At 45.2% G+C, this 25,798-nt stretch overlaps 1 protein-coding gene across 2 annotated transcripts in view; it reads right to left on the reverse strand.

The window, feature by feature from the left end:
• Window positions 1–8,651: 8,651 nt before the first annotated feature.
• Window positions 8,652–25,798, reverse strand: part of ZYG11B (zyg-11 family member B, cell cycle regulator) — a 64,006-nt gene continuing 46,859 nt past the window's right edge. For both annotated transcript variants that reach the window (XM_036756161.1, XM_036756162.1), the window contains exons 11-14: window positions 22,177–22,374; window positions 21,983–22,035; window positions 15,352–15,449; window positions 8,652–13,553 (exon numbers count right to left, since the gene is read on the reverse strand). In XM_036756161.1, the coding sequence (XP_036612056.1) occupies window positions 13,363–13,553; window positions 15,352–15,449; window positions 21,983–22,035; window positions 22,177–22,374 (540 nt within the window). In that variant the 3' untranslated portion in view covers window positions 8,652–13,362. The remainder of the gene's footprint in view (window positions 13,554–15,351; window positions 15,450–21,982; window positions 22,036–22,176; window positions 22,375–25,798) is intronic.

A 25,798-nucleotide genomic window follows, 5' to 3' on the forward strand; every position in this document is an offset into this window, starting at 1 on the left:
CTAGATTTGGAGGGAAAGTGTGACCTGGATTCAGACTAATATGGCAGTAGGAGTAGTTGGCTCCTGGCTTGAAGGAAATACCCAGATCAGAAAGACAGCTAAGTAGCTAGTATGTTCATAGAGAACAGTCCTTGTTCTCTTGGATTTGCAATCCAATATCTGCAGTGAGTAGAGACTGTCCTGTTCTTTGAAGGCTTGAAATGTCTGGTCACAATAATAAATCCTGTTTGAGTTGGGAAGCCTTTCCCATCCAGGATCTCATTCCGGCCTCATGTAACCGGTGTTGAGTGGGGGGTCAGAGTCCCTATTTCAAAGAGTTGAGCTCAGGACCAGGGTCCCTTAAAGCACCAACCCACCTTTTGTTTAACCAGGGATCTGGGTCTTATTTAATTAGAGGCACGGCCTCACCATTCATTTTTAGAACTAGAAGGGACCTAAGAAATCACCAAGCCCAACCCTTTCTTTTTGTAGAAAAGACCCGAGGCTCAGAGGTGATGGGAACTGCCTTGGGCAGGAGTAAGAGGCTAAGCTGAGACTGAAGTCCAAAGGCCTTGACTCTTCTCCACTCAGGTGATGGATGACCTCTCAGCCATGATCTCTCAACTCTACCTTAATGGAGTTGAAATACCAACGTTCATTCCAACTGGTAGCAGGGATTACTGATCCCTCCCTCCTTACCAGGGGCAATACTTGGATTTGCACTTTCTCGAGATGGCTTTTAAAGTAACCCCAGGTAATTTGAATAGCCCTAACCAGAATCCCCAGGAGGAACTGGACTGGACTGAGAATTATGGAGGGCCTGGGACAGTCTCTTGATCCTTTAGATACAGGTAGAAAGTTGTTGTGAAGACAAAGTAATGATGCCTATTTTGCAAATCTTAAATCAGCAGGTAAATACTAGCTATCAGGGGATGGGGAAAGATGATGTCATCCCATAAGAAGTCACTCTGTGCTAATATGGAATTAGGGAGACCTGCTTATAAGCTACAAGGGGAGGTTGTTTCTTACACTACTGGGTGACTTTGAGAGGCCAAGGAGTGGAAACTAGTATATACAAGAGAAAACTGCAAAAATAGAGCTGCTTATCTTTTTAAAAAATTATTTTTCGTTCTTGTATCATTTAAATTTCCTCCTTTGTACCTCCTCCTCCCCCTCTCAGACAGCCATCTCTAATTTAAAGGAAAAGAATAATATAAGTTATTGCTCCAAGTTGTGGGTGAACGTTTTGATACCTAAAAGAGTCGGAAAAGAACTCTTTTAATATAAACTGCTAAAATGTGTATGAAGATGGGATTTGGACATTTTTGGAGAGAAAATGATCTGTGGTGTGGATTTGAAAATTCTGAACTCATTGTCAACAATGTGGAATGAAGCCTTGCTCATGTGGGAACAGGTTAATGTTTTAAGAGAAAAAGAAAGACATTTTGCGTGTTAGAAACTAGAGAAATGTTAAGTGAGAAGAAATATAAGACCTCACTGTATTCAGGATTCCAGAGAGCCCTCAATGCATGATGGTAGGTCAACTCATTTACAAATAACTGTTTTGTGACTAAAGAGGGTAAAACTAAGAGAATGAGAGATCATGTTAACGTTTGAAGATTGAGGTGTGATGGAGAAAGGACTGCTGGGTAGCTAAGAGAAATTTGACAAGCACTGATTTTTTTTTTTTTAAGGAAAAGGTAAATTACTAAGAGTCAGAAAGGCTTTCATTTAACAACAGCTGCTACGGAGCCAGAGAAAGGGGCAGGAGAAGGCAAGAGAAAACAGCAGAAGATTATGTTGTTGGTGGTGGGGATGATCATGGTGACGACTGTCAGTAGTTATCACCGGAGCTCTTCAGCCTTGCCTCAGAGTTGGAGAAAGGTACAGCTTTTCTTGAGGATTCATTGCCCTCTGCTGGCACCTCTGGTTTGAGAAGGAAAGTTTGGAATTTGCCAGGGCAGGTATCCTGGTCAGCTGGCTTAAATGGTGAACCTGTCTGGTCCTTACAGGCCAGTGACTGCCGGTTTGTTGTGCTGCTCTGCAGCTTTCTGACTTAGAGAATCGTTATTCACACTGAGGTGTAATACTTTCTAATAGCCCTATTAAGAGTGTTGGTAAATTGAAAGAGCTTATTAATGCTATGTTTGAGTAGAGAGGAGGATTTCCCCAGGGGAGGAGTGGTGAGGACCAACACAGAGCAGAGAAGTGATTCATGGGGTCTAAATGTACATTGTAGTCTGCAGTCCAGAGTTCTAAGCTATTCCAAGCACGAGTTTTCCTTCCCCATGTGTTTTCAGACCAGGTTCTCATAAGGGTGTGCCCACTCTTCACCATATCTATTGAATATAGTTGGGAGAATGTGATCCAGGTTTAGAAGCTTATTGTGATATACTGTATTTTTTGTGTACTTTCTTTAATATTTTAGTATCTGTAATTTTTCTTTTACCTTATTAAATGACTGATTATATTTAAGACTGAAAATTGTCGGGGCAGCTAGGTGGCGCAGTGAGTAAAGCACTGGCCCTGGAGTCAGGAGGACCTGAGTTCAAATGTGACCTCAGACACTTTCCCCCCTCCAAAAAAAAGAAAAAGAAAATTGTCATTACTGTAAGTGACTGATTGTGTAGATAGAAACCATATTGGGTGGGAGCTTGACTCTGCGTTTGAGAGAAATCCTTTAATGGAGGCACATTTCTGGGAACTTAGACCTGAAGTTTGGAGGAGCCAGTCAAACCCAGAGAGAAGCAGGGGTGTTTATACTCCTTTGTGTCTAGACCCTCCACTGTGGCACCTTATTTAAGGTGTTACATAGCAGGGTCATTGGAATAAAACACGAATTTACTAGGGTCACATGTCTCATTTTCTTGGTTCTACTTCCCTTCCTTTGCATCGGTTCATGTCTTCTGATACTTTTTGGTATTTGTTTTATTTTTTCTTACAGTGCAGTGAAAGTCCATTACACTCACCTACCATGGCCCTTCCACCATCGATGAGCCCCTTATATTGTTTCCATTCTTTTCTGGGACATAAAAAAATGAAGAGCTGCTTTCATTGAAGCAGTGATGTGGCTACCTGGAATTCTGAAGGCAGGCTGCTCTAGGATACCAATTAGTGTTCCTGTCCCATACCTGTCTAACCCTAACCCATACCATTCTGACCTAACCCTAACGCTGCGGTGCTGGGGGAGTCAGAACACTTGTAGACATTACTCTGTATGTTTTCTTCCGCCTTGGTTCATGCTACTCACATTTACCACCTAATCCATATCCTGGTGGTCCCTATCTAATCAAGTCCCCTCCCCCGGACATTCTTCTTCAATACTCCATAGCCTTTCTCTCCACTCCAACTCCTGCCTTCACCCTGGGGGACTTCAACATGTAGGAAGGGCACTCCCTCAAATACCTTAACTTCCCAGGTCCTTGGTCTACTCTATTCTCAGAACCTGCTCTTCTGCCCCACCTCAGGTCTGCACAAGGATGGTCACACCCTAGATCTCCTTCCTACAAGAATTCCTGGCCTGTACTGAACTCTAACCACTTATCATTAGCCATTTAGCATTTTTGTTGGCTGTCCTCTATGCATGGAATGTTTTCACTCATCTCTGCTTCCTGGCTTCCTGGAAGACCCAGCTGAAATCCCTCCTTCTGTAGGAAGTCTTTCCCAATCCATTTAATACTGGTGCCTTCTCTCTACTAATTATCTCCAACTTGTCCTGTCTATATCTTGTTTGGACTTCGACGTTGGTATGCTGTCTCCTCTATTAGAGCTCCTTGACAGCAGGAACTAGTTTTGTGGTGGTGGTGTCTTTTGCTTTTCTTTTTATCCCCAAAGAGGCAGATGGTGGCATAATGGATAGAGTGCTGTGCCTGGAGTCAAGAATTACTGGAGTACAAATTCTGCCTCAGAGACACTTTCTAACTGTGTGATCTTGGGCATGTCATTTAACCACTCCCTGCCTTAGGTGCCTCAACTGTAAAATAGAACTGATAATAGCATCTATCTCCCAGGGTTATTGTGAGGATCAAAAGATGGGAGTTTTGCAAAGTGCTAGGTGCATAGTAGGTGCTTAATACAATGTTTACTGAGACTCCTCCCACCTATCTGACTGATACTTCTCAATCTCTTTAGCTGGATCTTCATCTACTTCAAGCCTGCTATGGGTGTCTGCCAAAGCTCTGTCCTGGACTTTCCTCTCTTTTTGGTCTATACAGTTCATTATCAACTCCCATGGGTTCCACTATGATCTCTATTCAGATTCCCAGATCTATGTTTTGAGCCCTGACCTCTCTCCCAACTTCCAGTATTGCCTTTGGGACCTCTCAAACTGGATGACCCACAGGCATCCTTCACCCAGTAAGCCCCAAACAGAACTCATCTTCCCCCCAAACCCCACCTCTTCTGAACTCTTCTTTGACTATGAGGACATGAATACCAGTTACCAAGACTCCAAACCTCAATATCATTCGATGCCTTCCTGTTTTCTCATTTTTCTCTTCACACCTCTGGTCTCCTCCGCCACAGACACTACTCTTAATGAGACCTCCTACCCTCTCCCTGGATTACTGCTGCACCAGGCTGCTGGGTGGTTTGCCTTAAGTCTCTCCCTCCTCAGATACCATCTCAGTTGTGAGGGTCTGATCACATCACTACCACTCCTACTTGATAAACTCCAGTGTCTCCTATTATCTCCAGAATCAAATAGAAAATCCTTCAAAATCAGACTCTTTCCTACAATAGTCTCAGCAAGGCGGGCCAATCTGAACCTTGTTTGCAGTTATTTCTCTCCACCCACTGTAGCACCATTTTTCGGGGAATGTGTTTATTGAAGAAATGATTGTTAAATGACTGACTAATGACTGACTTGAGATAGGCAACTACCACCGCCTGCTGACAGTTTTAGAGAAATGCAAGAGCCTTAGGCTGGAGGCAGCAAGGTAAGAGCCAAGGAAGAAACCTAGGTAAGGGAATTAGAGAAACCCTAGAAATTCTCAGCATAGAGAAACAAGCCCTAAGGACCTCGTTCACTGCTGTGTGTGCCCAGGCTACTCAGGGAGATTTGCTCATTGATATGTATGTTATTTTCGATGGGTTGTGATAGGAATTCCATTAATTTCTCTTATATTTCAAATAAAACTTGGTTGAGCTTTGGGAACCTGTGTGCTTTTAAGGGGAGTGGGTGACTGTGCCCTAAACTGAGGAGGACTTCAGATACTGATGTTCTCAGGTTATCTGGGTAGGACTGATGAGCCAGAGAATTTCCCCAAAGCATACCTGGGCTCTTCAGGTCAGGAGAGGACCCCTGACACAAGTGTTATATATGCTCTCCTTAAGAGCAGTCCTAGAATGATCCTGCAGTCAAACCTCCTCTTTTGAGACAGGCCCAGATAAGGGAAGCGACTTATCCAAGGTAGCATAGTATTAGAACCCAAGTTTGCAGACATAGATGAAAGCATTTGAATGAATGAAAAGGCATTTATTAAGTGCTTGCTATTTACAAAGCAGTGTGCTAGGCACTGGGGATACAAATAGAACAAACAGTAAGATAGTCCCTGCTCTCAAGAAGCTCACATTCTAATGTGGGAAGACAACACATTGATAGGTTTCAGTTGCAAGTCAGATGGGAAGGTCCCATGGTCTTTAAAAGGACAGTGGTAAAGCAGATAGTATTTCCACTGATGAAACCTGAGGTTGCGCCTTTGGACATGCCAAGGACTTGGGTGTGAAGAACTTTTTTTTTTCCAGGTCTTAAGTAGATGGAGCTTCTGAGGATGTAGGGTGCGTACAGCAGCTACTCTGGCATCACTTCTCTGGATGACAGCTGGAAGCAGGGCCAGTGGTTGGGGGCACTGCTATTTCCAAGGTTCTTGGATGCAGGGTCCTGGGCACCAATGAAGCTTATTAAATTTGGGGATGACACAAAGCTACTAGGGATAGCTAATGCACTGAATGCTAGAATCCAGACCCCCACTCAAAATTCTTAACAGGCTAAAACTCAGGGCCAAATCTAGTAAGATAAAATTAAATTGGGTTGAAAGTAAAAAGTTTAATATGGCTTCAAAAATTAATTTCCTAAGTGTGAGATGGGAAAGATCTGGGCAGTAGGAGAAGAGGCGGTTAGTAAACAGCAAACTCAAAACGAATAAAAAATATGATGTGGGCAGCCAAAAAGGTTAATTCAATTTTAGGCATCATGGAGGGATCGTTGAGGGCTCCAGACTAGAAGGGTGATCGTCCCACTGTTGACCAACAAGCATTTTACTGGGCATCTACATGTCACGCGCTGCATGCTGGGCATGGGGGTAAGAAGACAAAAGGAAAAAGTCCCTGCCTTCAGAACAGAGTAGTCTAGTGGTAAAGACACACACACAAGGAAATGGACATGCTGGACAGAGTCAAGAGGAGGGCTCAAAGCATGGATTCACACCAGAATTGGATCAATGGAAAGATGCTGACCTTAGAAAGACACAGGAGGGACATGAGAGCTATGTTCTAGAATCTGAGGGGCTGTCACCTGAAAGAGGGGATCAAACTTGTTCAGCTTGACCCCAGAGGAAAGAATCAGGAATGCCCAGGAGAGGTTAAGTTTCATCTTGATGTGGGGAAAACTTTCTGAGCAAAGTCGTCCACAAGTGAAATGGACCCAAGGAAAGTGTCCTTTGCTAAAGGGGACACTCCTTGGGCAGGTTGTGGAGGCGCTCTTGTTTATTTAGGTCCAAAGGGAACTAGATTGCCTCTGAGGTCCCTTCCAACTCCAAGATTCTGTCTTTGAGGCCAAGGGTACAAGGAAAGGGTCTCTTCTTAACAAGGACGTGATCCACTCCATCCCCAAGAGTGGAACAAAAGAAAAGACGGGTGACAGACAGAAAAAGGTGGTGGCATGAAATAGCAAGGGACAAGAGACAAGTGTCCCTGCTTTTCTCAGTGGGGACATTTGCTGAGAGTGTCCTGATGACTGAAGGGAGGGGGCTGGGCTAGGAAGGAGGATAAAAGTATGGGATTCCCACACAGCAGAGGGGACTCAGTGGAGAGGAGGGGTAGGTTGCTGTAGTTGACTCCACAGCCTGAGCAGCTGAAGGAAGTGGAGCAGATGATGGATGTGGAAGCCTGGAACAAAGGTGGTGCAGGGGTAAAAGAAGAGCCAGAACAGGGGTGATCCACCTGCTGGGATGATGGGGAGAAACAGGCATTTACAAAAAATGATTGTCAGTCAATAAATATTTATTAAGGCCTACTATGTGCTGGGTGCTCTGCTAATACCTTGTTTGATCCTCACAACCCTGGGAGGTAGGTAGTACTGTCATTATTCCCACTTTAGAGTTGAGGAAAGTGAGGCCAGCAGAAGTTGTGACTCGCCAAGGGTCGCAAAGCCAGTGTCAAGGCTGAATCTGACCTCAGGTCTTCCTGACTCCAGGGTCAGTGCTCTATCCTCTGCATCGCGAACCATCTCTGCGGGAGATGACATACCAAATACGTACAAATAAGAAAGAGACAGGAAAGAATGAGGAAGGGGGAGTCTCAGAGGGAAGGCACCGGCATTAGGAGGAACTGGGAAAAGCTTCCTTTGGAAAGGGGGGCTTCGGCTGGGACTCGAATGAAGGCGGGAAAGTCAGCAGGCAGGGATGAGAAAATGGAGAAATGGGGAGTGTCCCAAGATTGGTGGGGAGACTTGAGGATCTAAGCTAATAAAGTCAGGTAGTTCTGAATGAGGGTGGATGAAGTCAGGCTCTGACCACCCCTTGGTGGGGCTGGGAGGTGAGGAAATTGAAACCGGCATACACAGACCATCTACACAATAGCCGCAAGGCCATAAAGGACAGCAGAACTCTCACAAGGTTAGAGAAGTTGTGAGGGAGCCTGTCTCCGCCATTCTCTGGGGGTGCAGGGTGGTCACATATGGGTACAGGCGGCACACGTCAGACCACCACCAAGGTTCCAGCTGCTTTTTGCTTAACTATACATGTTTCTTTGTTAAAGTGAAGTTTCTATTGTCAAGGAGGGCAAAGGTAAGAAAATCCTACTCATCAGTAAAGCTTTAGAATAAAAAAAATCTTAACGTCCCCAAGAATGAGTGCGGGAGCAGAGAAGACCGTGATCACATCAGGTACTGAAATTGGCTGATGCCAGCAGGTGACAGCAACAAGGAGCTGGACAGGATGGTCCAGGTCCAGCTGCTGAGGCATGGTGGCAAGGTAAAATCTGATGATGGAAGAGGGGAGAAGAGGAGGGCCCCGGATATTGGGGTGCTTGGGCAGAGTGTGTCCAGCCCTGGGGAGGGTGACAGGGGGTCAATGTGATACTCATTTATTAAGCACCATGGTGTACAGAACCCTAGTGGGGAAGACATTTAGATAAGGCTTAGTCATTGACTTCATGGTCCTCGTTGGTTCTCTAAGAGGCAAGGGATAGCACGGTAAGGATAGGCTAAGAGGAGGGAAGTGAAGTCCCCAACATGGAGTCAATGAGCCCAATTTAACTCCCAGTTCTGCCTCTAACTATCCGTGTGGTCTTGGACAAGCCCTTTCTCTACTCTGGGCCTTGGCTTCCTCCACTGCAAAACAAAGAGGATGACCAATGTTTTCTAAGAAGCTTCCCACTGGAAATCCATATTCCCATGACCAGCATTTAACCAGGTTTCAAAGTAAATTTCAATCATCAAAGACAACGGACACTTCATACACAAGATTTATAACATTTATTTGGGCCCCAAACCCAAACACCCCTTTCTTCTCAGCACCCCCTCATCCCCCAAATGTTCACACAAGCAATGGACTGGTTGGAAGTGTGGCACCATCCAGACACAGCCTAACCCCGTCTATCCGGTCACAGCAGTAACAGTGCACTGGGGCCAGATAACAAAACCTTTGGGGGAAAAAGGTACCAACATCATGCTTTCTGATGGATTCGCAATAAGCTACGACGCAAGGAACTGAACAGAGCTGAAAACCAAAGCGATAGAAAAACAGATGGAAAAAATCAGAGAGAGCCCAAGGCTCCTGGAACTCCTGAAAATGTCTGAGACGCAGCTTGTATTTATTTAACCAGGCCAATTTGATGACCTGGGCTCATCTCCCTCTTTATGCTCCTGAATTCTTAATCTTGCAAAAGCCCATGTTTATTGACTACTTGGCTAATCTGAATCTACCCCCAAAAGGAACTGAAGTAGAATTCTGCAAAAATGAATCTAAAATAGAACACCTGATCAAACCTCAAGATCCCCAGGACTTCCCACCAAGTGACTTTGCCACGTCTGGCTGGGGTGTTGAGAGACCTTGGCAGCCCCCATCAGGCAGGGCCCCTCACTGTGCCTGCTCCAAACCAAACATCACAGCAAGGAGAGAGGGCCTACTTGCCCCCGAGCTCCTTTCCAGCAGACTTGGGGTGGGGCAGAAGTGGCCCATTTAGAACTCTAACCACCTGAAGCATCCTCCTACAAGGATTAAAGGGCATATCCAAAGCAGTAGCACCTGTGCTAAGCTAAAAAAAAAAAAAAGATACACTGATTAATTTAAAGGCCACTCAATGAACTCTTTTCCTAGTGGTTTCATCATACACCATACACATCATCCTTTGAAGATAGGGCCTACTCTATTCCCCAAAGAGACAAGTCAAGGTTTGTCACCCAGAAATTCAAACACTCGATACATACACTCTATTCCCCAACACCACAGTCTGAAACATTTGAGTGAGACTGAATGCAGGGGACACAAACATCCACAAGCCTGAGTCAGAGGCAGGTGGGAGGCACAGCCCCAGAGCGAAGCCCACCTCGCCAGCAGCTAACAGATGGCAAGCAGGCTACAGTCTTAGCCATTCGAGGATTGAAGACCTTTATTTAGCTGAGGCTTGACCAGTACTGTTGGCCTCAGGCCAAAAGCTGCAGGACATCCAATCAAATGTGGCGAGAGAACCTGAGTACCAGATGCAGATGCTCTCAAGTTTTTCTGTTGGGTTCTGTTCAAATTAGGCAGGGGGAGAAAGAAACAATGAGTCACAGCCAAAGGAGGCAAGAGGCATGGAGATAGGCTTTTCCTCCAGTTCCAGCAGGACCTCACACACTTCTGGAAAATGAGACCATCTGAAGCCCAACTGCATGCCTGCATTTGCCCTTGTCTGAGGGAGTGACAGGCAGCAGCAGGAAGGGGAGGAAGCCAGACAGCAACTCCACATTCATGGATAGTCAACCTCTCTTCCAGACTCAGGACCAAGATTGTTCTTGTCCCTCTTCCCTCAGCACGTGATCTGAGGGATTTCATTAGAAGGGGTAGCTCTTGAAACACCGTAAAGGAAAAATCAGAAAGGGCTAAAAAACATCTTCCAATGGATATGTTAGTTTACATCACAAATACATGGGCCCTAGACCTTCCATTAACAGCAGCAATTTCCCTTAAGTCCACTCTACAGAACTGGGGCTTCTAAGTACAAATTCCTGCCGATAAAGCGATCCCTGCAAACCATCTCCTCATATGATCATGGCCCACCATTATCTGGGCATCCACACCTCCACAGCACGGACAGGTGAGCTGTTAATTGACACTACAGGGTCATTCTTAACCACAATAGTCTCTTTCCTAGAGTGCAGACTTAGAGAGATGGGTCCTACATTCTTAAGTAGAAACAAACAAAAACACCAAGAAACAACAAACTTTCAGCTCCCACAGGTAGGAAGCATTGACTTCTTGATTGGAGAAGCCAAGGAAGCCTCTCCAACACTTCTTAATTCTTGCTCACTGCACAAACTAAGGGTGCTTTTATGTAGTGTTAAAGTTACAACCAAACATACTTGGGGAAAGGCAAAGGTCAGTAATGGTCCTGGCCAATTTTCAGGCCTAGCCATGCACAGCTCTAATTTACTATCCATCCTGGTGCACCCTGAACTCTCTGAAGATGTTCTGAGGTGCAGAATGCACCTCATTCCTTTCCCTTGGAATAGAGGGCACGGATGCTACAGGTGGAGGGGGCCTCGTCCACTTTGTGCTTGCTGAGGTACCCCGGGTCACAGGAGAGGGAACTGTGGAAGGCACCAAATGCTGTCATGTTCTGGTGCTCTATTACTCAAAGGTACAATGCTTGGCAACGGGGAGGGCCAGGGCCTTCCACATGTGGCTGGGGCCTGGACTGTCACGTTAGCTCCATGGTCACTGTTCACAGATATCATAGCGCAGCTGGATCTAGGGTCTATCCCAAATAGTCCGGTGCCTCCATGTGCTATCACACCTCGCTAAGAACCATCCTGGAAAGAAAGGCACTAGCATCTTTAAACACAATCGGAGCAAATGCTCCCTGCTGGCTGGGACTCCTCCTCTAAAGGTTCTGCCCACTGCTGATGGAGGTGCAGGGGTGGGGTTAAGGTTAAACTTTAAATCTTCAAGCTAAGAGAACAGCTCCCTGGTTTCCACTGGAAGGCTCATCTGCTTGTACCATAATAGAGATGGAAAAAAAACAACCACCTTTCCATCTTCCAGACATTTTTAGTGATTTCATGAAGCAGCTGACCTTTCCATGTGAGCAGCACACAGGCTTTTATCCTGTGTAGGGTAGGACAGAAGAGGGAAGCCAAGTCCTCACAGATCTTTGCCCACCTCCCGGGTGCTCAGGCTGGAGGCAGCAGATGAGAAGATGGCAGCTTCGAGGCTGCAAACAACTGTCCCTGGCCCTCAGCTCAGCTCTGATCAGCCAAGTATATGCTCTGCCTCAACAATGTGTCACATGGTATGGTTCATGACGTTTTAGAAACCAGCTAAACAAACCACACCCAGAAAGAAAAAGTGAAATTAAATTCAATTTTATACGAATGTGACATCAGGTTTTCTCCCCCCTAAAAAAAGAATCTGCTATGTCCCCCAGAAGGAAATCTCACCTGTGACAAGGGGCCAAGTTTACAAGACCTCCTGACCCTACAGGACTGGAAGAAATCCAATCACCATGAATTTACTCATTTTCTTCCTTTAGCGAAATTCCACTTTCATTCTGACCAAGCAGATTAAAAATTAAAGTTGAATTATCCTCATAGTCATATGAAATGAGACCAAACAAAGATGTTAACTGCATGCTAGTACATCACATTAAAAAGGAGAAGTTTCTTTAGGAAATGAGCCCCCCTCCCCTGTCTAAATTAAACATATCAATTCAAACCTCTATTTAACACTGGCTGTTCCAGGGAAATGACAGCTGTGTTGTAAAGCAAACATGGACTCTGTCTTTCCCCCAGAATGGGTTTAGTAACAAACTGATGAAGTCCCTTGGTGTTCTCAGACGGCCTCGCTAGAAACACTGATGACTCTTCCCCATTGTGCAGAATCCGAGAACAGCACTCAATTTTAGGAGGGTCAGCAGATACCCAGCAAGTGCCAGATTCTCTCCTTGGCTGTCTTTTCCTCCTTTGGCAGTGAGACAGGGACAACATGTCAGAACAAGCACAGAGATGACCAAGGGCTTTGCACGTCAGGACCCTGGTCCCATCACTGCCAGCATTTCTCCCAACAGGGTGGGGGAGCATGAAGTGCAACCTTGGGCTCCCTGGACAGAGACAGACATGAAATTGAGAAGAAATGACTGGGTGACCCACAGGATCCTGTATAAGGATTCACACCTCCACAACCTGACTTATAAACAAGGGGGATCTTGGGACATTTCACAAAGAAACAAGTCAGAAAGACTTTTTAGGAGGCAAGGGGGTTAGGTACCAAAAACTTTTACAAGAAAACAGCTGAGCAGCCTCCTCAGGATGAAGAGAGAGCACACATGCTTGGCTGCTGCACCAGGAGAGAGGCCATGTGAGTGAAGGCATTGGAGGAAAGAGGCCACGTGCCTCTCCCTCAGTATAGCCTGGGGTCCTTCTCCTTTCCATCCAATGCCCAACAGCAATGGCCTGGCAAGTGGCCTCCACCAGGCAAGGACTCAGAATCCAGCAGCTGTGCTGCCACTTGCCCCTTCTCAAGGGATGGCCTGGTGTAGGATGGAGGGGCCAGGGCACCCATGGGCAGAAGCAGAGAACACCAAGCACCACCCTGCTCGGGAGGGGTTTGCAGATCTCCTGAACGTGGACCACTCTGCAGTGGGCTCGTGCACTGAAGTTTATCATAATGATGCACAACCTCACAAGCACAGGTATACTCACACACCAAAGGAATTATGTGGAAGTCTCTAAACGGTCAGAGAAGGATGGGTGGGGCCCTTCTCTTCTTGCCTTAAATTTTTAAAAACTCACAATACGAATTAGAGACTTGTTTGAATGGGCATCGATGTCCACATCCACTAATAAATAACCCTGCAGCGGTAAGGTACCAAGGCTCCTCACTGCAGCAGGCCTCCTGACCAAAGCACAGAGGAGGGAGCACGACCACAGTGCTGGGCCTTCCGTGGCCCCATGACACGTGGCTCTCAGTGGAGCTTGGCCTGGGTCTGCTTCTTCCCTGGGGGTGGCCGCCCATGACGGACAATGTGTTTTTCCAAGCTGTCCAGGATGGCAATGGCGATCTGCTGGACATGGGGGTCAGTCTGGTCTTGCTCCTTGATGTTGTACAGATGCTGTAGCCCGCCTTCCTCGATGAGCATGCTGCAGTACCGGGCCGCTGTGAGAAAGCAGAAAGACACGCCTTAACCTTACTGTCTTCTACACTAGAGCTGCTGCCAAGCCCCACCAAGGGGAGCTCTGGGCACTGGCCTCACCAGCAGACTTCATCACCTCTACATCCCCATCATTGTCAACCTGACATGCACACAAGGTTCTCCTAGCAGCCTTGTGGCTATCTCCATTTTACAGGCTCAGTGAGATCGAGTGACTTGCTCATGTTAGGACTCCAGGCCCCCTGAGACTTCAGATCATGGACTCTAGAGGCCTGGGAGGGAGGCTCCTCTGCATAAGGTGGTGGGAAGGCAGGCAAGGACAGCCCCCCAATGGATGATGTCCTCTCTCAGACTGTCCCCAGTCAGGGCCTACTTGGTGCCAGGTGCTGGGGACACACAAAAAGGCAAAACCAGGCCTTTGCTCCCTGGAGTCAGGAGGACCTGAGTTCAAATCTGCCTCAGACACCTAGCAGTGTAACCCTGGGCAAGTCACTTAATCTCAACTGCCACTCCCCCTACCCCACCCCAACAAAAGCTCAGAAGGGGGAGGGGGGGAGGCAGAGAAAATGTGTACCTAACTAGGTACATAGAAGCTATAGCCTCTTATCTCTGCCTGAAGGTATCTTATATTCCCTTCCAGGAACAGCTCACACTGCACAACTATTAGCCAGAAGGGATCCTGCCCTTTATTAATTTACCCCAATCCAACAGACATTTATTTAGCACCTACTCTGCACCAGGCCAAGTGCCAGGGGCCGGGTTAGAAAGACAAGACAGAGAAGTTCATGCTCTCTCCTCAGAAGACCCAGCAAGTATATGAGTAAAAACGAGAGAAAAGATTTTAGTGTGCCTGATGGAATGAAGGCTGGAGATAGAACTGTTTATCTGTACCCAGGGCAAGACTTAGCACAGCTGTCATACACACAGTGGGCTTTTACTCAAGTCTGTCCAACAATGGTGGAGAACAGATGTCAGAGGGGTTCTGCTTCAACACCCAAAGGCACGACAAGCAATGAGAGAGAGGTACTGTAAGGTGGCATACTGCCTAGTTAGCACTTTACTTTAAAAAAAACTTCCCAATAATTGATTTTGCCAAGAAGGGCTGGATTGCTTCAGGAAATAAGTTCTGTTTACTATGCCACAAATGAGATTTCATAAAGTCGTACCACAAGGATCAGCGAAGGAAGTATAGGAATTGGCTGAGAAAAGAGGGAATTTGGGATGGACAAGACAACTATCACAATGTATTTGAAGGGCTGTAATATAGAAAAGGGATCATGTTTTTCTTCTCCTGACTCAAAAGGAGAGAAGCATGAGTAATGAGTGAGAGGTACAAAAGGGGCCAATTTTGGCTCAGAGTAAAGCAAAGCTTCTAAACAATGGGAGCCACTGCATCATGGGATGGGTGGTCTCTGGAGGATGGAGGTCTTTCAACAGAGGCTAGATGGGCCATTCTTTGGCTGGTTATGAAGTGCAGAAAATTATTTTGCAGGTAAGAGTTGGACTAGATGGTCATTTGAGGCCTCTTCTCATTCTGCAAGTCTAAATGTATCCAAGGTTCTTCCTCTAGAAACGACCCAAATAAGAGCATCAGAACCATGGTTATACTGTGCAAATGAAAGCAGCCTTTCGGCCAGGGAGCCACAAAAGAGAGAGGAGCTTACAAGTTCACACCTGCGACTCCTTAGGGCATCTCTGCTGCATTCACCAAGACAAACATCAGTGGGGCTTTCTCAGGCACAGGTTAGAGATTGAAAAGAAGATCGACGCTGCCACTCCCCCAGCCCCCTCCCCAGTACATACGGTTCTTGCTGCAGACGTGCTGCATGGCCCACACTGCCCACAGCTGCACACCAGGGGTTGCAAAACATCCAAGCAATGGGAAAAACGGATTGAAAGACCTGAAAATGAATAAGAAGAGAGGTCACCACTTTCCAGAATGGGCCTTCTAAATGTGGCCATTCTATTTTAAGCTGGGGGTGAGGGGGAGAACATCAGAGGGAGAGGTTAGAAACAGAAAGACAGGAAAAAAGGTGGCAAAACCAAGAGACAAAAACAACTGTAAGTGAAGGGGAAGTCATGCTCCAGTGAGACGAAGAGAAGGCATAAGTTCCACATTTCTAGAGCACTTCAAGGTTTACAAAAGGCTTTCTTTTGGATGTACCTGCCTTCTGAGATTAGAGACCATTAAGTGTACCGAACATGTGAAATAACGAACATCCACCGCGGACAATGATAATAATTATAATTTTTAAATCCTCAAACAAAAGTAAGTTCTTCTTTTGAGTTCTCACTCGTTTTGGCTTGTCTTTACCCTTATTTAAGATACTTCTGTCAACTCAGACTCCTCTGAGAAGCACTCCCAGCCTTGGATTCTTGTCCTTTCAAGGGCTATGACCCCCAAAGAGCATTATTTATAATGAAAAGAGCATGGCAGAGGCTGTCCCCCACTGACATCTACTGACACTAAGAGGCTAGTATGGAGTAACATATCAGCAAGCTATCCCCTTTCAAAAGTCCAAAACCTTCAATCCAGTGATCCCCAAAACCTTTAAGGTCTTTACCTTAAACATACCCAAAATATTTATAGCCGCATTTTTTTGTGGTAGGAAAAAAAAACCACTTCTACATTACGTGGAACCAAAGTAGATGTGCATTGAGTAGGGAATGGCTAAATAAACTGTGGTATATGAATGGATTGGAATGACATGAATAGAGAAGGAAGCAGAATTAAAAAAGTAAATAATGAATATAAGACTAGAAATGGAAAGAACCACAACCATTTTGGCAGGCTGCAAAATGACACAGAATATGTTTGGATCTAAAGAAGAAATAAGACTTTCCTTCAATCCTCTGCAGAGGCGGGGGAGGGGGGAGCGGGGATGGGGGATGGTCTGCAGGTGGGGAACACTGCATACACTGTCAGATTGGTTTTTTCTGATTTTTAAGATTTTTCCTTCTCTCTCTTTTTTAAAGAAGTCTCTGTCATAGAGAAGATAAAGGGGGAAATTTAGGTGATGTTAAAAACAAAGGATATCGATAAAATTTATTCTAACTCCCCCCAATAAGTTAGCCTTTCTTATGCCCGATAAGGTTGGTCAGCTAAAGCAAGGGGACCAGGGCCGATGGGGACAGGGACTGCTACACTAAGACCCTAGCTAGGTTACCCTCTTAAGCAACTGAAGAATTTCCTTGGGACGTGTCCAATTTCTTGGGCCTTTTTTATACCCAGAGTCTACAAAATGCCTTCTTTGCCACAATTCTGTGAAGCAGCTAGTGTTGTTAGCCCCACTTTACAGAGGAGCAAACTAAGGCTCCTAGAAGGTACCCTGACTCTGACCCAACCTTCCTCCTTGAGTAGGCCACCCCCCAGGTGTCTGCTTTGCTGTTTCCATTTCCCAAAGAGTCCAGTTCAGACTGGAAACTAAGAGGGTGAGGGCTCCTAGGGAACAATCTCATGCCATTCTTTGGGATCTGGGGGCAGGACTTTGAGGGACAGCAAACAGCAGCTTAAGATTTTTTGCAATTTGAGTAATTCTGAATACAACCTAGAGAACCAGGCCAGGTGGCTGTCACCTTGTAAAACAGCACTGCCAGGGTTTGGAAGCCACCAAGTATGGCTCGTGGGCCCATGGCCAGAATGTGGGAGTCAGAGAGGTAAATGACTTGGGGCTTAAGAAGCCAATCACAAAAATGAACCACAACAACTTCAGTAACTACGACTACCTCATTATCCAGCTGATTAGGCTTTATCCCGTATCTGAAGTAATGCCTTCCCCCATGCTTCTAACTCCTCTAGCTAAAGGGACGGTGATGAGAAGGCAGAGAGCAGGAAACATGGAAACTGTGTTATTATTATTTCAAAGTAGAGAGTTCAGGTGGTGAAAAATTGCCCACTTCTGGTAAAAAGGCTCCATACCATCTGGATAAGCAATAGCCTTCTGCTCCATGAGGCTGAGTTACCCAACTACTGATTTAATTAAATATTATTTTATTTTTATTTCCAGATACAAGTTTTCTCCCTCCCTTCACTCCTTCCTCACTCATTGAAAAGGCAAGAGATACAATACCCATTATACATACGAAGTCATGCAAAATACACTTCCCCATTAGCTATAAAAAGAAATATGCTTCATTCAGCATTCTGAGACAATCAGTGCTCTATCCACAGGTGGACAGTATTTTACATGATGAGTCCTTTGGAGTTGCGGCAGACCAGTTACTCAGTCTTTCACTGTTGATTTTCTTTACAATATTCTTGTTACTCTGTACATTGTTCTCCTGGTTCTGCTCACTTCACTTTGCATCACTTTATACAAGTCTTTCCTGGTTTTTTCTGAAACCACCCCCATCATTTCTCTCTCTCTCGCTCTCTATATATACACACACACACGTATATATACATATATTTAGTATTTTAGTTTTCAACATTGATTTCCACAAAATTGTGAGTTACAAATTTTCTCCCCATTTCTACCCTCCCCCCCCATTCCAAGATGGCAAATATTCTGATTGCCTCATTCCCCAGTCAGCCCTCCCCTTTTTTAGTCCATTCCCTTTCCCCTTACTTTCTTGAAGGGCAGGATAGATTTCTATGCCCCATTCCCAATATATCTTGTTTCCCAGCTGCATGCAAAAAAAAAAAAAAACTATTTTCTTAAGCATATGCTTTTAAAACTTTGAGTTCCAAATTCTCTCCCCTCTTCCTTTCCCACCCACCCTCCCTAGGAAGGCAAGCAATTCAACATAGACCCCACATGTATCATTATACAGAATAATTCCACAATGCTCATGTTGTGAAAGGCTAACTATATTTCCTTCCATCTTATCCTGTCCCCCTTTATTCAATTTTCTCCCTTGACCCTGTCCCTTTTCAAATGTGTTTGCTTTTGATTACCTCCTCCCCTTATCTACCCTCCCTTCTATCATCTCCCCCTTTTTTTATCCCCTTCCCCTTACTTTCCTGTGGAGTAAGATACCCAATTGAGTGTGTATGTTATTCTCTCAAGTTGAATCCAATGAGTGTAAGATTCGCTCATTCTCCCTCACCTGCCCCCTCTTCCCTTTCAACAGAACTGCTCTTTCTTGCCACTTTTATGTGAGATAATCTCCCTTTCTCCCTCTCTCAACATATTCCTCTCTCACCCCTTAAATTTATTTCATCTTTTTAGATATCATCCCTTCATATTCAAGTCATCCTGTGCCCTCTGTCTACATTCCCTTCAACTTCCCTAATACTGAGAATGGTCTCCTGAATTACACACATCATCTTTCCATGTAGGAACGTAAATGTAACAGTTCAACTTTAGTAAGTCCTTTATGAATTCTCTTTCTTGTTTACCTTTTCATGCTTCTCTTGATTCTTGTATTTGAAAGTCAAATTTTCTATTCAGCTCTGGTCTTTTCATTGAGAAAGCTTGAAAGTCCTCTATTTTATTGAAAATCCATATTTTGCCTTGGAACATTATACTCAGTTTTGCTGGGTAGGTGATTCTTGGTTTTAATCCTAGCTCCCTTGACCTCTGGAAATCATATTCCAAGCCCTTCGATCCCTTAATGTGGAAGCTGCTAGGTCTTGTGTTATCCTGATTGTGTTTCCACAATATCCAAACTGCTTCTTTCTGGCTGCTTACAGTATTTTCTTGACCTGGAAACTCTGGAATTTGGCAACTATATTCCTAGTTTTCTTTTTGGGATCTTTTTCAGAAGGCAATTGGTGGATTTATTCAATTTCTATTTTACCCTCTGGCTCTAGAATATCAGGGCAGTTCTCCTTGATAATTTCTTGAAAGAGTATATCTAGGCTCATTTTTTGATAGTGGCTATCAGGTAGTCCAATAATTTTTAAATTATCTCTCCTGGATCTATTTTCCAGGTCAGCGGTTTTTCCAATGAGATATTTCACATTGTCTTCCATTTTTTCATTCCTTTGGTTCTGTTTTATAATATCTTGATTTCTCATAAAGTCACTAGCATCTACTTGCTCCAATCTAATTTTTAAGATGGTATTTTCTTCAGTTGGTCTTTTGGACCTCCTTTTCCACTTGGCTAATTTTGCCTTTCAAGGCATTCTTCTCCTCATTGGCTTTTTGGAGCTCTTTTGCCATTTAGGTTAGTCTATTCTCTAAGGTGTTATTTTCTTCAGTATTTTTTTGGGTCCCCTTTAGCAAGTCATTGACTTGTTTTTCACGGTTTTCTTGCATCACTCTCATTTCTCTTCCCAATTTTTCCTCTACTTCTCTTACTTGCTTTTCCAAATCCTTTTTGAGCTCTTCCATGGCCTGAGCCAATTCATATCTTTCTTGGAGGCTTTTGATGTAGGCTCTTTGACTTTGTTGACTTCTTCTGGCTGTATGATTTGATCTTCTTTGTCACCAAAAAAGGAATCTAGGGTTTGAGTCTGAGTTCGTTTTCGCTGTCTGTTCATGTTCCCAGCCAACTACTTGACCCTTGAGCTTTTTGTCAGGATATGACTGCTTGTAGAAAATACCTTGTCCCAAACTTTAAGGTCCAAGCACTGCTGTTTCCAGAGCTACTTCTGCTCCACCGTCACCCCAAGCTCTGTCACAGCAGCGCTCCTCCTCCCCCAAGAACTGCCAACCAGGACCACAATATAGATCCAAGCAAGACACAGCAAGAGAATCTGCCTTTGTGCCCACAAAGTGCTCCTTGCATTCCCGTTCTAATCTGCTGCTAGATTCCTCCCACAGTGTGAGCCAGGGACTTGGGAAGCTGCTGACACTGGTGCTCTGGAGGCAGCCTCAGGAGCTTCTTGATGCTGCTACCCTCACCTGTACGACCTCCTCCACCCCCAGAGCTGGTGGCCGGACCACTCTGAACTCGATTCCGCAGTTTCCCCCTAACCTGTTCTTTGGCGTTTGTGGGTTGAGAAGTCTGGTAACTGCCACAGTTCACTGTTTCATGGCTGACTCCGGGTCTGGTCTGTCCCAGCGTGGCCCTCCACTCTCAGCACCATGCGATTGACCCTTCCCGGCGACCATCCAGGCTCTCCTGGGCTGGAGATCTGTTTCCCTCTGTTATTTTGTGGGTTCCGCAGCTCTAGAATTTGTTCACAGCCATTTTTTACAGGTGTTTGGAGGGATTTGGGGGGGGAGCTTAAGCAAGTCCCTGCTTTCCTGCTGCCATCTTGGCTTTGCCCCCCCACCCCCCATCATTTCTCACAGCACAATTGTATCCATCACATTCATAACTAGTTCAGGCATTCCCTAATTGATAGGAATCCCCTCAGTTTCCAACTCTTTGCCACCACAAAAAAAAGTTCCTATAAATATTTTTGTATATATGGGTCCTTTTCTTTTGATTTCCTTGGGATACAGACATAGTAGTAGCATTGTTGGGTCAAAGGGGATGCAGTTTTATAGCCTTTTGGGTATAGCTCCAAATTGGTCTCCAGGATCGTTGGACCAGTTCACAGGCGGGCATCTCCTGTTGTCCTGATGTGTATCTGGCCACTGGACCCAGATGGCTCCAGAGGAGTGAGGCTGGTGACTTTGCACAGCCCTCCCTCACTTACATGTCATGGGATCACCTCCCTGATGTCATGGTCCTCTTCGAGAACGAAGGACGAACCACTCCACTAACAGTACATTCGAGTCCCTATTTTTCCATGTCCCCCTAGCATGTCATTTTTTTTCCTCTCATTTTAGCCAATCTGATAGGTGAGATGGTGGTGCCTCAGAACTATTTTAATTTGCATTTTCTATTAATTAATGATTAAGAGCATTTTCATGACTATGAACACTTTGATACCCTACTATTGTTAATGCTCATCTGAAAGTGCTCCCCACCCCCTCTCTCCAGCTGTCTTATTATTACTCTCCTCCAAGGACTCTATCCTCCAGCTAGACTGGAAAAGTCTCTGTTCCCTTGGACAGTCCTGGAATTGGACTGAGGTAGACCTTAGCAAAGTGCTTGACAAAAAGCAGGTCCTTAATAAATGCTCTATTTGACCATGGGCAAGTCGATTCACCTCTCTGAGCCTTAGTTTCCCCATCTGTAAAATGGGGTTACTACCATCTGCAGCAGTGCCTGCCCACCGAAGGGTTGTGAAGGTCAAAGGCCACAATCTAAGTGAAGGACAGAAATGCCAGCTCCTTCCCCTTCTTTGTCTTTGTTCACAACAACATTCTTTGTAAAAGAAATGTCTGCCCTCTCCCTTACGGAAAACTTCCTTGATATTTTTTGCCTTCAGACCTTACATGGTCCTTTGGTCACCCCTCTTGGGGCACTTATGTCATATCGAGTTTCTGTTTTCTGTGCCACAGTCTCGTCCCAACAGGAGACAGTGGGCTTCCCAACTGAAGATCTATGTTTTACATGAATCTCCTAAGTCCTCTGGGGCTTACCCTGCCCTCAACACCCAGCAAATACTTAACAGGCTTTTGTTGACGGAACAAATGGATAGGTTAATTACCTGTATGCCACCATCTCACAGTCTGGTGTTGGCCATTTCAAAATGGCTGAATGCTGTAAGACACAAAGACACAACAGAATTGAGCATTACAGGGACTGCCATGGTGCAAGAGAGGCTGCATATCTGACACTGTGACCACAGACAACCATGCCATCATTCCACAAGAGAACACACAGGCAGGGGTAGGACAGTACCAGGTCATCGAGGAGAGCATTTCTTTGAGTTCGGCTCAACGTCCAGGCCTGTTCACCTCTGGATATCAGATGGGCGATAATTCCTGCTGCAAAGTAGCTGACTTCAACTTCGACACTGTGCAGGAGTTTACTAATATGGTCTATAAAGTCCTTCCACATCAGCTCAGAATGTAATTCTTTGACTTCAGCTATATTGTTCTGGAAAACAACAAAGCCCATGCAAACTTTCAATTAGGGCAATGTCTTAATGATATACTGTTTTAATTAAGTAGCTAGAAGACTTTATACTTAGGACTAATTCAATTCAAACATTAAGCATCAATTCTTCTTGACCCCTCTGCAACCTTTTGCAAATTAGTGGCACATCCCTTCCTCTCCTTAGGGACCTCTGTTGTTGCTCAGTCCTGTCTGACTTTTCATGGCCCTGTGGACCATAGCATACCAATGCTGTCTGAGGTTTTCTAAGCAAAGATACTGGAGTGCTTTGCCATTTCTTTCTTCAGTGGATTAAGGCAATGTACAGAGGTGAAGTGACTTGCCCAAGATCACACAGCTAGTGAGAGTGTCTGAGGCTAGATTTGAACTCAGGTATTCCCGATTCCAGGCCTAGTGCACTATCCACTGAATCACCTAGCTGCCTCACAGGGCACCTCTGGTTTGTGACATTGCTCTCTCTCTCCAGGTCACCTACTTTTCTGATCACTAGTTTCTCAATCTCTTTTATTGGATTCTTAACTAAGTCATGCCCACTAAACTGGAATGACCCCTAATGCTCTCTCCTGAGCTTTTTCTTCTCATTTGAATGGAGCTGATAAGATCACCAAAGATCCTGCAGACAGTTCCCACACTTGTGGATCCAGCCCTAGTCTCCTAAGCTACAGTCTTGGAGCACAAAATGTCTATTTCAAACTGGATGTCCCCTTGGTGTCTCAAACTCAGCACATCCAAAACAGAATTCATTATCTTTTCCCAACTTCCCTCTTGGTCACCAGCCTTCTGGGCTCCCAGGTTTCATAACCTCACCTTTTCCCTCCATACCTCACGCTACATATCCAAGCAGTTGTCTCTCTCTGGACATAGCCACTGCACTCTCACCCATATGACTGCTAAGGGTCAGCCTCCTAGCCTCTATCCTTTGCAGTCCATTCTCCATGATGCCAAGCAAAGTTCCTAAAGCACTGATGTGACCGTATCACCCTAACTCAATCTGCCTCTTGCCTCCTCAAAAACCTCCAGCAGCTCCACTGCTCTCTCCAGGACCAAATAAAACTCCTGTTGAGCAATTGAAGCTCTTCCCAATCTGGCCCTGACTCTCCTTTCCAGCTACACTGGATATTCATTACTCCATCTGCAGCCATATTGTCTACATCCTCTCCTTGCACACAAGGCTCCATCTCCACTCCTTCATGAGCTGCCTCCCCACCTAGAATGCCCTTCCTCCTCACCTCTGCCTCTTAAGACTTCCTCATTCAAGACTCAGATTAAGAATCATTTTCTGCAGGAAGTCTTTCCCACCCTCCCCAAAGTGACCTCTCTTTTGTCCTACAGGTCTCTTCTATGCACCCATTGATACACATGTTGTCTCCCTCAATGGAATATAAGCTCCTAGAGCAGATGGGCTGTGTTTGCTTTTTCTTTGTATCTCCAGGCTTAGCACAAGGCTTGGCACATAGTAAATGCTTGTTGATTACTTGGTAGGCAATCTGTTTGGCTGGGGACGTGAAGGTGAAAAAGATAATACGTGCCTCAAGGAACTGACAGTACGGTGGGGGAGTGGGGGTAGAGGCAAATGACATTTTTTTAAGTTTAATTTTTTCAATGAACAAAAATCTATTTTCTCTCTGTCCTCCCCTCCCCTTCACTCACTGGAGAACAAAGTAAAAGTGTGCACAGTCATACAAAATACCAGAACATCTTAGTCTCATCTGTAATGAATTCATCACCTCTCAGAGGTGAATAACGTGGAGGCATTTTCATCATGGGTTCTCTGAATTGCACTTGGTCACTGTATTGATCAGAGTTCGTAAGTCTTTCAAAGCTGTTGGTCTTTATAACACTGTCTTTCCAGGTTTCTCTGAAACAGTCCCCTTCACTGGTTCACATGACACAACGGCATTCCTTTACACTTGCGTGAGGTAGTGAGAAAATAAAATGTGAAGACTTCGCAGGAACGTATAAATATATACCTATATCTATTCAAGAAACAGTGAAATAAGGAAGTGGAAAATTCTGAGGCTGTGAGAGTCTGACTACTCAGCCTCTGGGAAAGTTTCTTTTTTTTACCCTGAAACTTTTTGTTCTTATGGTTCTGGTTTAAAGATTTGCTAAGAAGAATAGGGTCACTGTGACCTGCTTTCCTTTACTGTAAAAGAACTGTAGAAGAATGGAGAGGGTCTCCCCCTCCCCTTATACTAGTCTCCTTCTTCAGATTTATAGATGTCACCTCAGTTATAATCATTAACTAAAGGAATGGGAATTGGAGTTTCTGTGCCTTGATTTCCCGGTTCTGTCCAGTTTTTTGCGCTCAGATTGTAAGCCCACCTCCCAGCCAATGGTGAGAATGGTCAGAGGTGGATGGGAATTCTCGTGTTAGGTATAATATTGGTACTTTGTTCTTTGTGCTTTTGCCTCCCTTGCTAGCTCTGTTCCGGCAGAGGATGCCCTATTCTCGCAAGAACTGAATAAAATTTTATTTCTGTTCTCACTTTGAGATGGCTCCTTATTAGAATTATTCAGTGAGGGTCTAATACCCCCCCCCCCCCACTCATACACCTTAATCTGTGCAGCCATTAATCAATCGATGGACACCTCCTAAGTTTTCAGTTCTGTGCCTTGACATAGAGCTGCTATAAATTTTTCTGTCCAAATGAGTCTTTTTCTTCTTTGATCTTTTTGGGGTAAAGGTATCACTGGGTCAAAGGGTATGAACAGGTAACTTTTTGGGCATGGTAACAAACTGCTTTCCAGAATGGCTGGATGTGTTGCTAATGTGATCAAAGATCTTCCCTGCCCATTTGATAGGCCTCAGGTGGAGCTAGTTAAGGGAAGCCTGATTACAGAGGCCTGTTTGTAGGAAGGCCCATTTGCCAGGGCCCCAAACAAGGACGGACGGACGGGCACGGGGACACACGGGGACACACACACACACACACACACACACCCATCCCCCCCCCACCCCCCCCCATGGGTAGCCATTAAGCTCAGACTGGAGAGCTGTGGAGAGACACTAGAGAGACCTGCGAAGACGGAGAACTGAGAGAGACAGTCAGAGAACTGGAAGGGACTTCGGGAAGAGAGGACGAAGGCAAGCAGACAGTTAGGATTCATGAGTGTTTATGGGAAGGCCCTAGCAGAAGGAAAGGTCACAGGATGGCCTGGCTCTTTGTTGTGATATTGTATTTTAATCTCCTTGCTGTTACATCGAGGTGGACTTACTGGTTTTGGAATACAATTACTGCTATGTTGAATTGGGGTTACTGGTTCTGGGATTTGATCCTCTGGTGTCTGAATAAATGTTTTACTTCTTCTGCCTTCTATACAGAGAGTCTTTTATACTTTGTGATTTCGAACTATACCAGCATAGTCATCGTCACCATCAATATCGTGAATCTTGCCTTACTGA

This window comes from Trichosurus vulpecula, chromosome 4 (genome assembly GCF_011100635.1).
Source record: "Trichosurus vulpecula isolate mTriVul1 chromosome 4, mTriVul1.pri, whole genome shotgun sequence".
In the NCBI taxonomy this organism is placed as follows: Eukaryota; Metazoa; Chordata; class Mammalia; order Diprotodontia; family Phalangeridae; genus Trichosurus; species Trichosurus vulpecula.